The 13,753-nt window shown below is 49.1% G+C and overlaps 2 protein-coding genes across 2 annotated transcripts; both read left to right on the top strand.

Moving 5' to 3' along the window:
- Nucleotides 1-1,655: 1,655 nt before the first annotated feature.
- Nucleotides 1,656-5,298, top strand: LOC142956073 (protocadherin-8-like). The gene is made up of 3 exons (XM_076097378.1): nt 1,656-4,097; nt 4,230-4,443; nt 4,565-5,298. The coding sequence occupies exons 1-3, from the start codon at nt 1,656-1,658 to the stop codon at nt 4,915-4,917; spliced, it is 3,009 nt and encodes a 1,002-aa protein (XP_075953493.1). The 3' UTR covers nt 4,918-5,298.
- A 1,405-nt stretch (nt 5,299-6,703) lies between these two features.
- LOC142956681 (leukocyte cell-derived chemotaxin 1-like) lies at nt 6,704-12,810 on the top strand. Its single transcript, XM_076098394.1, has 7 exons — nt 6,704-6,808; nt 7,114-7,254; nt 8,350-8,490; nt 9,007-9,120; nt 11,285-11,435; nt 11,836-11,942; nt 12,579-12,810. Exons 1-7 carry the CDS (start codon nt 6,737-6,739, stop codon nt 12,801-12,803), a joined length of 951 nt encoding a protein of 316 aa, XP_075954509.1. The 5' UTR covers nt 6,704-6,736; the 3' UTR covers nt 12,804-12,810.
- The last annotated feature ends 943 nt before the right edge of the window (nt 12,811-13,753 follow it).

Raw genomic sequence — 13,753 nt, 5'->3', positions numbered from 1 at the left:
GGATGGAGGGATGGTATACAAAGGCTGCATGTGGCTTGGCCTCATTATGCTGCAGTTAGACGGAGGGCTGCATGGAGGCAGCGGGGGTTAGGGTCCCCACAGACCGGCTCAGGGGCCACAATACCGGCATGGACGGCTGCAAAGGGAGACCCTGCCATGCCATTATCCCGCCGCTACTAACGAGGGCTTCATACGCCTTTGATATAATCTCACTATTGAATTCCTGATAAATCCCCCCCTGCGTTTACAGCCAAATCCCATTTGTAACGGGCGAACACTGTGTGAGTGAGTGCGAGTGTGTGTGTGTGTGTGTGTGTGTGTGTGTGTGTGTGTGTGTGTGTGTGTGTGTGTGTGTGTGTGTGTGTGTGTGTGTGTGTGTCGTCTTCACCTGCGCCTCTCTGTTCTGGCAGACGAGGCCAAGGAGAGTCGCATGTTAAACCGGCCAGTTACACCGGCTTTAATTTATAAAAAAAAAAAATCCCCTCTCTTGCGCACGAGACATCTCGTGAGCCGATCTGAGCTGAGACCGAATTATAATAAAATCAATGTTTAAGTGGATACAGTCCCTTTCTAGTCCCAGATATGATCTGATAGGCAAACAATTACTGGATTACAACACACTAGGGGGACGAATAATAGAAGTCAGAGCAAATTTATGGACTTTTATTAATGAGAAAAAAATGAGCAATAAAACGACGCTATTGCCACCGGTTACACCACATTCTTAGAATCCCCGGCTCAGCCATTATTCAGCGTGTTAAGCTGCCTCAGCATTATGGGTCTATCAGAAGTGCATTATATGAAATCGTATCTGTCTGGGTGAGTGGATCGGGGCACTCAAAGGTGGGAGAAAAAAGGACAAATCACGTCATATTCTTGCAATTATTCTGCCACCAGAAGTGAAGAGGTCACTGGGACAGCTCAGCGCTCCCGGTCACTGCTTCTGCTCCAGAGGGGTTACACGGGGCACGTGCGTGGGGATCCAACCGAACAGTGTTCGAGCATAAATCTCTTTATACTGAAAGTATACGCCTATATGGTACAGAATCGTGAGCAGACACTCCTATTCAAATGTTTGTCCTCTAGCTCAGGGACACTGCGCATCCCCCCCCCCCCCCCTCCCCCCCATGTGTCGGTGCGCAGACTCATTTAACAGCCCCAGGAACATAAACAAGCAACGTAAACTATAGCTGTATTAAATCAAGCCCCGCGTTTAGCCCACATATTGGGTGCCAAGTTTCTCCGCACAGTCCAGGAATCTCTAAACAGGGTTTAGAGGTCTTTCAGAAGTCCCCCCTTATTTTATTTTCTTCTCTCTCCCTCTCAAAGCCCGGATTGGTCACAGTGCGGCTCATTTGCATGCCTCGCCGTATAAACCCTCCTGCAGACACTGCAGCCCTCTTGCGCTGAGAGAGCAGCACACCTCAGTAGAGAGAGAGAGAGGGAGAGAGAGCGGAGCGCATTTACAGTGCGCATTGAAAAACATATGGAATATTTATTACTGGCTTTATACAAAAAAAGACAAACAACCCCGGAGAGTGGAGGTGAGCGGGGAAGGAGTACATTTCTCCAGGTGCGTTTTGTTTCAACTTTAAATCGGGCTCAGTGCGGACAGTTTGCCGAATTTCAGTTTATTTTGGAGTGAAGGTGCCAAGATGGGAGAAACAGGGTGTAACGGGCTGTTGGTGCTAGTGTGCGTCTCTTTGGCAAGCCTGGCTGCTGTCACACAAGGGAAGACGGTGAAATATCAGACATTTGAGGAAGACGCACCGGGGACGGTGATTGGAAACTTGGCCAAGGACATGTCCTCCACGGGCTCCCGGACCAATTTCAGGATGATGAAACAGTTCAACTCCTCTTTCATCCGTCTGAGGGAGAGCGACGGGCAGCTGGCCATCGGAGAGAGGATAGACAGGGAGCGGATCTGCAAACACACCCAGCACTGCCTCATCGCTTTTGACGTGGTCAGCTTCTCCAAAGAGCAGTTCAAACTCATCCACGTCGAGGTGGAGGTCAAGGACATCAACGACAACTCCCCCGAGTTCCCCCGGAAAGAGTCGAGCCTGGAGATCTCCGAGAACACAGCGGTGGGCACGCGGATCCCGCTGGACTTCGCCGTGGATGAGGATGTCGGGGTGAACTACATTCAAAGCTACCAGATCTCCGTCAACAGCCACTTTTCAATCGACGTGCTCAGCAGGGCCGACGGGGTTAAATATGCGGAGCTGGTGCTCATGAAGGAGCTGGACCGGGAGACGCAGACTTCTTACGCGCTGGAGCTGGTCGCTATGGACGGTGGCAACCCGTCCCGCACCGGAACAACGCGCATCAACGTCAAGGTGAAAGACTACAACGACAACAGCCCGGTGTTCGACCGGAAAAGCTTCTCCGTGGACCTGCACGAGGACGCACCGGTGGGTTTCCTCTTGCTGGACCTGAACGCGGAGGACCCGGACGAGGGGCTGAACGGTGAGGTGGTGTACGGGTTCGGCCACCAGGTGCCGACGGAAATACGGCAACTCTTCAGAGTGGACAGGAAGACCGGGCGGCTCACCCTGGAGAGCCCGATTGACTTTGAAAGTAAGACCACGTACGAGTTTGACGTCCAGGCCACCGACCTGGGTCCGAATCCGAGCCCGGCCATCTGCAAAATTGTTGTGCAGGTGCAGGACGTTAACGACAACGCACCGGAGATCTCCATCACCCCCATGACGTCCATAACGGCGGGGATAGCGTACATCACCGAGGCGGCGTCCAGAGAGAGCTTCGTGGCTCTGGTCAGCACCTCGGACAGAGACTCTGGCGCTAACGGGCAGGTGCACTGCACGCTCTACGGACACGATCACTTCAGACTGCAGCAGGCGTATGAGGACAGCTTCATGATTGTGAGCACCAGCCCGCTGGACCGGGAAAAAATCCCGGAATATAACCTCACGGTGGTGGCAGAGGATCTGGGCTCCCCACCCTTCAGGACCATCACTCAGTACACAATCAGACTGACGGACGAGAACGACAACGCTCCGGTGTTCAGCAAACCGGTGTACGAGTTGGCCGTGGCGGAGAACAACGCGCCCGGCGCGTACATCGCCACGGTGGTGGCGCGGGACATGGACATGGGGTCAAACGGGAAGGTCAGCTACAAGCTGGCGGACACGTATTTTATGGGCTCCCCCATTTCCACCTTCGTGTCGCTGGACCCCGCCAGCGGGTCACTTTACGCACTCCGGAGCTTCAACTACGAGGTGATGAAACAACTGGATCTCCGTATCACGGCCAGCGACGGCGGCTCCCCGGCCCTGTCCGGCAGCGCGAACGTCTACGTGAGGATAGTGGACCAGAATGATAACGCACCGGTGATCACTCAGCCGCCTCTCAACAACGGCTCCGCCGAAGTCCTCCTGCCCCGGGACGCGCCGAGCGGCTACGTCATCACCCGGGTGGAGGCGCGGGACGCGGACGAGGGCGTGAACGCAGAGCTGTCCTACGGGCTGGCCACCGGCGAGCCCTCCGTGTTCTCGGTCAACAAGGCCACCGGAGAGATCTACCTCAACCAGGTGCTCAGCCACGACGTGGATGAAACTCTGAGCGTGACCGTGACGGCGAGCGACAACGGGAGGCCCGCGCTCACCTCCACCGCCACGCTTCACTTCCTCATCATCGCGGGCTCCCCGCCGAGCGACAGGACCGTATACCAGCCAGGCGGCGGGGACGATGTGCACGCGCAGTGGGACCTGTCCGTGGTGATCATCGTTGTCCTCGCGGGGAGCTGCACGCTCCTGCTGCTCGCCATCATCCTCATCGCCACCACCTGCAACCGACGCAAGCGGGACAAGAGCGGGGAAGACAGCGACTCGTACGGCGAGAAGGGCACGCTGGAGCGGGGCAGGAACCACGTGGCGGACAACCCGCTGCTGCCTCTCCACGGTAACGGGGGCGTAGCGGGCTTTGAAGGACACTCCTACGGCAGCCAGCCCGGGGGGTTCACCTCGGCTCACCCCGGGGGCATCGACATGTGCTCGGCCTCAGAGGACGGCAGCGAGGTGCCCTGCGTGTATGACTCAGACAGCAACAGCAAGCCTCGAGGGAATAAACACGAGGTGAGATGCGCCTTCGGGACAGTGCGCTCGAGCAGGGTGTATAGTGGCACACAACAATGAGTAATCCGCGACGTGTTCATCCAGCAGACGCTAACCTCATGTGTTCTCTCTCTCTCTTCTCTCCTCCTGCAGGGCTACTCCACTCTGCCGGGTTATGGGAACGCCAAAGAGGCTGTGAGGCCCATCACCATCTGGAAGGGGAACTCTTACACCACCATCTCTGCCAGGGACCCGGCCTTCAGTGGCAAAGACAGTGGCAAGGGAGACAGTGACTTCAACGACAGTGACAGTGATGTTAGTGGAGACACCGGCCTGAAGAAGGATGGGGTCGTGGTTCCTCCCATGGGTGGCCAAAATGGTGAGGGCAAGAGCAGTGACACATTTGAATGGTTCTACATGATGATGTCATTAAAGTGCAGTGGTTCTAAATCTAACTCCTCTTTCTTTTTTTTCTTCGTCCCTTCCAGCTCTGTGGGCTTGCACCAGCGAATGTAAGGTCCTGGGTCACTCAGACCGCTGCTGGAGCCCCTCGGCAGTGAGAGCCAACGCAGCTCCCTCTCCAGCACCCACCCTGTCCTCCTTCAGCAGCCTCTCCAAGACCGCCTCCCTGCCCCGGGACCCCAACCGCCGGGACAACTACTACCAGGCCCACATCCCCAAGACAGTGGGTCTGCAGAGCGTGTACGAGAAGGTGCTGCACAAAGAGTACGACTACGTTCTGGTCACCCCGCCCAGGCCCGTGAGGGTGCAGGAGATCAGTGATATAGCCATCCCTGTTTACACCCCCACCCCAACACACTGTCCCAACGACGACGTCTAAAAAAGAAAAAGAAAAAAAAGACATCGCACACATACACACTTAAGCTCACTCTCAAAGAAATGTATAATGTATTCAAAGATTTAATTTATGCTTCATTGACAATGAGAATACTGTACATTTTTAAAGTAATTTTTAGCTGTGGAGAGTGTGCATATATATAAGTTTGTATCCTAATATTTCAGTGTTTTGTTTTTTTATTGTAAAAAGCCACACTTGATGGCCATTCAATCACTTTGAGACATGTTGTTGTGACATGAAGTGTATCATATGCAAGTTTTGTACATACAGAGATTTTATTTTTTATAAAGAAGTAATAACTAAGCAAAGATATGTACATACGAATTGTAATTATTGATCTTTAAGCACGCTGACTTATTTAAAAATGGCCCCAGAAACTGTGCAGTCGGAGGGCCGTTGACCCCACAATGTATCAAGTTTGATAAGGATGTATGAAATCATGTGAATGCAATAAGAAGTAATTGTACAGACATTTTTTTTAAATGGTCACACTATTCTGAGAGAAAATAAACTTTGAAATACTGTTCTGAACATGTGAGTGGTGTGTTTGCTCTGTAACGTGAATACCCTGGTGAGGTGAGCGCGGGGCGCGTGTGACTGTGTCACTATAGGAAAAGCCAACAGGCGTCGCTGTTATTGCAGCACAGTGAGCCTCTGTCCTTGCCGCCCACCGAAGAAGGTCAGTTTAGTTTTTTCTTTTTTTCTTTTTCTTTTGTGAATACGATTTTGCTGGTGTGCTGCCAGAGCAGACGCCAAGGTTTTCTAGCAAATCACTCTAACACCTCATGCATATCAAGAGCGAACTCCCTCACATTTTCTCTCATTTTCATGGACGTAATAACTGCATTTTACTGCCTAAGACCTGCATGTTAATGCAAGAATTAAAGATATGCTGAGCTTTCCATTAGGCATACATAAATCACCACCACCTGAAATGCGCGCACGGTAGATATATCGAGATTGACCATGCGTAAAGGCGCGTTTACTGTTCGTCTCCGAAGCTTAAGTCTAACCGTCTAACAAGTTTCATCCACACGCAGAGGGTTTTTTTTGTCAAAGAAAAAGAAGCCCTTGTGAGAAAAATCCTCCTGCTATCCAGTCAGGATGTTTTTTTTTCTTTTCTTGTCTATCTGCCAAATGCGCACGTTGCGCCACTTACATTATCATTTATGGGTTCAGGGAAATGTTCATAAGACATGAAATAAGGCCAGAGTCTGTCCAACAAGCCGCTCTTGCGCGCCCTCATGTAAATACACACTGTCTCCAAGCTGGAGAAAACATGCGACATTCCTGCCAGGGTAGCCTTTGACCCCGCAGCAGTCTGTGGAGGCACTGAGAGAGAGAGAGAGAGAGAGAGAGAGAGAGAGAGAGAGAGAGAGACAGAGAGAGAGACAGAGAGAGGGGGGCGGGGGGGGGGGGGGGGGGGGGGGGGGGGGCTATCATTCGCAATTGACGAATAGGTCTTAACCGAGGTTGCCTTGGTGATATGAAATTGTGGATCGTATAGCAGGTTGCATATTTGATCTTCAAAAGGGGAAACATGATGAATGCTCTTCAGAAAGCAAGCATACCTTTTTGGTTTAAACTGGTTGCTCATAATGCGGTGGTTACTGTTGGAAAGGTTATGCACATTTTCAACAGTACTGCGTAAAACACGACCTGCCTGTGTGAGGACATGCCCATCCTCCTCCTACGAAGGAGGGAGGGAGAGAGAGAGAGAGAGAGAGAGAGAGAGAGAGAGAGAGAGAGAGAGAGAGAGGAGTTAGTGGACTGGGGTCCCCTCAGGTGTTTGGCTCCAGTCATGGCCGGGAACTCAGAGAAAGTACCGATCGCCTCGGCGGGACCAGAGGACCTGCAGCACTTCATGCCCCCGGTGAGTTTTCAGCTCATTGTGGTCGGATTATCCCGGGATATGGAGGCTTGTATGCCCGATAGAGAATACGGTAGACAGGCTACATCTGTAGGGGCCAGTCGGAAGTTTTGACCTTTCATATGGTGCATAAATATGACCAAAAAACCCCACTCTGTAACTTTTCACTGCGTTTGTTTTTCAAGAATCAATATTCATCCAATCATAGGTCTAACTGGGTTGTCGGGTGAAAATACTTTGTTATCTACCAGGATGATGTTGTGTTCATGGAGATATGGTCATTTTGGGGTTTGTTTGTTTTACGGTAGGCCTACTCCGCCATGGTGGTGAAGCCCGCCGCCACCGGCCGCCTCCTGAAGGCCGGGATCGCGGTGCTCATCGCCGGTGCTCTCCTACTGCTACTCGGGGCAGTCGGAGCTTTCTACTTCTGGAACAACAATGAAAAACACGTAAGACAAAAATGTTAACGTCTCTCTTACTTTACGAAAATGATTAGGGGGGGGGGGGGGGTCATTTTGACTCTTGAATTTTTTGGGAAGAACTGGAGAGGGTCTTAGTTTCTTCTCATCCTAAATTAAATTTTGTTTTCCTTTGCAAAAGACAACTTCCACCAACATGGTTCATAAAGGAGCCCTTTGTCAGTGGCCAACAGTTCTGCTCTGAGTCAGGTGTTTATTTATGTATAAATTGGTGGCATACATTAGAGGTTCTATTAATATATTACAAATAAGATATTCAATGCAAACATCAATAAGCATTTGGAATGCCTTTTTTTCTAACAAAGTACAATTTTCAATCAAGAATCAAATCAAATGGAATCCGATCTGCTAAATAATTAGTTTTGTTCTGATGTAGTTTCACTACTTTCAAAACGCTTCTGCAATGAGTGTCACTATACCAGAGAAGAAAACAGACTCGAGCCCTGTTAAAATAATGCCACTTGATTGAAGAAATTCTTGAAATGAACTGTTTTAAATTGGTGACAAGTGAAATTAAGTTGTCACTGGTAACATTTTTAACTTGTTGGAATTAAAAAGAGACTCAAGAGTTTTTTTTGCAGTGTAGCCAAACAGTAAAATGTAAATTAAACACTCCAGCTCCATGGTGCAGTCTGCTTGGTGAATGGGGGCGTCGTGTGCGTGTGTGTGTGTGTTTGCAGTGTGTGTTGGAGGATCCTGGCAGGGTGTGGCCTCTTTGGTCCGGCTGATGCTCCAGGAGCAAGAGGTGGAGGAGACCAGAGGGAAAATGTAGCTTTGAGTGTTTTTTCTTCCAATATGAAGTTAGAAAATGCTATTAAGACACGATGAAAGGCTCGGCATCATCACCCAGAGCTGCACGGATTGTACTCTTCTGACCAAGTTTGAATGAATACGTGCGCCTGAAAGGGACATCCAGAAAAGAGAGGTATGTGTGAGGGAAAAGTAAGATTGGAGAGGGAGCATGAGGGAGAGTGTTGAAAGAGAGGGGGCTGGGGGGGGACTCTCAGGACTCTCATACCTTACATGCCAGTCTGAAAACGTGTGTGTGTGTGTGTGTGTGTGCAGGTCTACAATGTCCACTACAGCATGAGCATCAATGGCAAAGTGGAGGAGGGTACGATGGAGATCGACTCGGCCAATAACATGGAGCGATTCAGCACCGGCAGCGGGGCGGACGAGGCCGTGGAGGTCCATGACTTTGAGATTGTGAGTTGGATCTAAAATAATCAGGTGAAAGCAGAAAAGCCTGACTCATCAACACGCTGGTCTGCACTCTCCGAGCAATTTGGAGAAGAGGTCGATCGGATTTGCTGAAACTTTACAGACCCTTGTGGGGAGATTGCAGCAAGTAGTTCATGCCATCTCCCTTTGGGCCAGTGAGTGTCAAGATGCATCGTTCCTCCAATTTTCATTTAATGCAGACTCGTGGTTTTTGACCTTTAATTAAAGCACCCCAATCAGGCCAATCAAACTAGTGAAGCAGCACTTGTGGTCTTTAGACTATTAAAATGTTGACCTTTAATCAATGCATCCCTGTGAGTGGAATTTGTTTTAAATCTTGGACATAATGCAGCGTCCACCCAAAATGTCATTAGATCAGCTATGATGTTGCATTCGATGTACACATTTACAGCCACAGACTCACTGCAGAGTGCTGAGGACGACATGACAAATGGAGAATTTCTGACTTGCAGCTTTTTGTTTGCTCTCTGGTCTCTCCAGGGGATCACAGGGATCCGGTTTTCAGGGGGTGAGAAGTGCTACATCAAGACCCAAGTGAAGGCCCGCCTGCCTGACGTGGAGGCTCTCAACAAGGACTCGATGACATTCGACCTGGTGGGTTGGTCCCGTCCGTCTGGGAAGGAATGTCTTGTCCATTCTGTGATGTGATTTTGACGTGTTTTTCAGTGAACTCATCAACAGCACACTTCCACCTCAGGAGCTTAACAAACTGTAAGGCTTTGGTGCAAAGTTCTTCCTTCTTCCTTATATTTTACATACCAGGTCGTTAGCTTCCGGCCTACTTTTAAATTGTTACCAAATAATCTTATTGACAAGTAATGAAAAGGGAGAACTTCTGGTGGGTATTTGTCTTTTTAGTCACGCTATTATCATGATTCTGTTAGGCCTCCATTTTGCTCTCTACAAGTCTTAAACAGATTGCCATGAAATTACGGTATTCGTCTTCCCCAGAGGTTGAATCATACTGACCTTGTTGATAGCCAGACGTTTTCTCCAGCACCACCTGCGTTTCAAAATGTGTACTTACCCAGTGAGATATTTCATCGTCCACTAGATGTTAACTTTCTAAACCAAGATGGTGAACATGGTAAACATTAAAACTACTACACATCAGCATGTTAGCATTGTCACTGTGAGCACAGCTGTTAGCATTTAGTTCAATGCACCGCTGTAGCTCGGCACAGTAACATAGCTTTTTGATTAACCAGGAAAGTATTGGACAGTTTGACTACTTCTTTATTTAAATATATTATATAACTAGTACTTTGTGCTTCTAACAGTTACATCTGCAGATATGACCACCCGGTATTAACGACTTCTACACTTTCTAATAAACAATACAAGGTATGCCAGAGGAGGATACATAATGTAATCAATATATCTTATATAAGGCCATTTATGCAGCCAGTCGTTTCAAATTATAAACCCTTTGTCCTACAAGTTCCCACTTCTGATATAAAGCTAGCGTATGCTGAGGTATTAGCATGAATCACCCGAGCCAATGATAAACCTGGAACACATGGGTGATTTTTATGTGGGTTCCCATCACGTAACAGCTTGGTGGACTCAAAATAACACAACAGAGGACTGCACTGCATATACCGTCTGTGTGTGTGTGTGTGTGTGTTGTCATAACACACACACACACACACACCACCGCCTGTGATTGTTCAATTGAGGCTGTCTGATAATTAAAACCATTTAGCTCTACATAAGCCTCACATCCACATGAATCCACATCACCACAATAGCCCTCATGAACGCGCAGAAACAGAAACACACACACACACACACACACGCAAACGCACAATTAATTATCACGCAGGGCTGCTCTTATTGCTTCTCTCTGCCTAAACAGATCATTTATTTGACGTTTGTGCTTTTGTGTGCGTTTGTGTTATTGCCTCTCTTTGCCTCATAAATGATCGTTTGGCTCTCGTTCGTGTGTGTGTGTGTGTGTGTGTGTGTATTGAGACAGGGAGATGTTATAATGGTGGCTGCAGGCTGGTCATTTGCTATAATTTAGAGTGATGGCAAATATGGGTTAGATAAGCGCTCGCTCGCTCGCACACACACACACACACGCGCTTTGCCATCCAGAGAGAGCGGGTCAGATAAACTCTTATCAGTGGAGAAGGACCCTTGCTTTTATTTGTCCCTCCAGCAAATCATTTGAGCTGGGGGAAAAAGAAGACGGAAAAAAAACAAAAAAAAATAGCATTTCTTAAAAGTTCCCTAAACACGGCTGTGGCTAGTGCAGTGCAGCCCTCAGGAACAAATGCCTGTGGGCAAAATCATCCCCACAGAATCCCCTTTATATCTGCAGGCTGTGGACACAGAGTGTATGTATGTATATATATATATATGTTTACTTTACAGTCTCTCCTCTAGAAACCTCATTAGTTTATCGGCAGAAACCTGAAAATGTAGGCCATCCTACCTCTCCTTCCCTTCAGATCTTGATGAGTCCTGACATTGCGTTTACAGCTAAATGTTAGTGCAAAGGGAAACTGTATGCTGAAGCCTGAAGGGCTTCCTATTTACTACATGATTTTATGTTGTTATGAGGAGCTTTAACAGCAGGCCATTAACGCAGATCAGACTCGGACAGGATGCAGAGTCTATTTAAAGGGGAAGTCGAGTAACAACATCCATAAAACAAGTGTGACATTACGCCGGATGCTTTGTTGTGATGCTTGTTTGCGTTTGCACCGGGGAGTCTGCTCACTTTCTCCTCATCTTCTTCAAACCCCTGAAGGAGGACGAGGTGATGCCGGCCAAGTTTGAGGACGATCTGATCTGGGTGGCGGCTGACGCTCCCCTCTCGGACTCCGGCTTCCTCAGCAACAAGATAAAGGACTTGTGCGGAGACCTGCCAATCTTCTGGCTCCGTCCCACCTACTCAACCAGTAAGCAATCACACAGCTCGCGGTAAAGATATGGAAATGCAAATCCGGCGAAGACAGAGTGAAACGCTCTATTTCCAAGGCCTTCTTTTCACAAAACAAAAGAGGATATAGGTCAAACGGTCTCTATAATTACCATTTAACATCGCAGTTGTTGAAGCCACAGAAAGGAAAACAAGCTTAAAAGAAAAGCAGAAGTCCTTTTGAAGTTTCAGAGCTACCGAGTGTACAATTTTTAGTGCGCTGGGGGGGTCAAAAGTTCTCAAAACACAATTTTATTCTACTTCATCTGAGGACTTCAAAATGCTGCCAGAGAAATGGCTGTGCAATCAGGAGCCACATTAGTGCCACTCCGCTCCGAAATTTGGGCTGCTGTCAGATACTGAGACTGTGATGTGTGCAGGCGGACAGAGGGAGAGGAGGGCCGCCCCCCGCCAGCGGCGCCAGGCAGCCGGGGAGGAGGAAGAGGAGGACGTGGAGGCAGAGTTCAACCCGGAGAACCCTTATCAGGTGAGTCACACAGACACACTCTTCTTCTTCTTCTGTTGTGTTTAGGTCCCGCTGCAGCGCTCGCGACTGTCCGCTCGGATCTGAGGGCCACCTGAGAAGGCTTTTTTTTTAAAAATTTAAAAAAAGAGATCCTCACAGCTGTGCGAGCAGCAGCAGATGCCGGGGTCATGGCGGAGGGGCCCGGATTGTCACTGCAAATCTGAGTGTATGCGTGGGTGTGTTCTCTATGTGAGGCTGCCTGTCCAAAGCTTTCCTTTCAACAGTGTATAAATAATTCCACAACATCTCCCCCCGCTCCCCTGCTACAGCCCCCTTTGCCCTGCTGAGCACACACAGACTCCCATACATACACACCCCCATGCCCTCCATCCTCACCTCTTATGTTGGGCCCCCTTTTTCCTAATCCCCCCCCCCCCCCCTCCCCCCTGCTACACACTCCTGACAACCACAGAGGGGGGTGGAACAGCAAGCACTACGTTTGAAAAAGAAAATATTTGACAACAAAAAACCCACATCTGACAACATCCCCTCCTCCCCATCCCGGCTGTCGGAAATCCATTTTTTAATTGGTTTGAAACCAGCCTTCTCCGCCCCTAAAGACGTTCAGCATCACGTGTCTGTCTGTCTCCACCCCAGAGAGGTCTTGAGGGCGAGCAGGGCGCCATGAACATCGACCCCATGCTGGACCACCAGGGCGTGTGCTGCAACGAGTGCCGTCGCGGCTACACCCACTGCCAGAGGATCTGCGAGCCGCTGGGAGGGTACAGCCCGTGGCCGTACCACTACCGGGGCTGCAGGGTGGTCTGTCGGGTCATCATGCCCTGCAACTGGTGGGTGGCGCGCATTTTGGGTCTGGTGTAAACAACCCCCCCCCCACCTGGGACATGGTGGGAGTCCAAAGCTGGGGAAGAAACTCGGGAGGGATTGGGTTCCAAGGGAGGGGGAGGGGGGGGGCTTCTTATTGTCACCGACCTTGTAGTTACACGTCGGTCTGAGCAAATGAAATGAACAGCGTCAGTAACTGTGCCCACACATTAGAAATGCACGGTGCAGAATCTAGGACAGACATGTAGAAGCACACTGCACAGCTCGTCTTATTACAAGAGGATTCAGAGCCGCACAACATGCTGTCAAGAGAACAGAGGTTCTGGTATAAAACACCCAACTGACCCGTTTTCACTTCAATGCATTGATCTATTGACACCTGCATGGATTTCACATTATGTATAACGCCACCCATTTACCCGTAGGAAAAGCGTATATAATTTGTAGAGCTTGTAATTGTTCCTTTCACTCTCTGATGTAAATAAACGTATAGGGCGCAGTGTATTTCAATAGCAGTCGGCTGGCTTAAGTAGAACCCATTGTTTGTGTCACGAGGAATATTCTGGACTCTCATTCAAACAACGTACTGTACGCGCTCCCGCAAACTCACATCTGCCTTGAAGAAGCTCATCTCAAAGTGCAATATCAGTGAATAAACTTATTTTTTAAGTAAACCTTATAGTGTCACTTTTTTTTTCCTGTGTGATTGACCTGATGACTTCATATCCTGTTTGTAAATACATATTGCTTATTATTTATCATTGGGTTTATCTGGGAACAGCCCCTCCCCCTCAAATACACTTCTCAGTTTGTAGAGATGTGTCACATCTGGTATCGCTGCTCCAAAGGGATGAGCGGAGGGAAGTTTCCAGAGTCCTTTAATGTGAGAGTTGCAGCTCTAGAACTCTTTAATGAGACTAAAGACTCTGTAGCCGTCACGCTCCCAGATCTTACCCACGATGCAAAGCGCTTAGCTCCTTTTGATG

The sequence above is a fragment of the Anarhichas minor genome, unplaced genomic scaffold (assembly GCF_050575085.1).
Source record: "Anarhichas minor isolate MPS153535 unplaced genomic scaffold, ASM5057508v1 ptg000024l, whole genome shotgun sequence".
NCBI lineage: Eukaryota > Metazoa > Chordata > Actinopteri > Perciformes > Anarhichadidae > Anarhichas > Anarhichas minor.
The sequence above is the reverse complement of the archived record's forward strand: the minus strand, read 5'-3'. Positions and strand labels throughout refer to the sequence as shown.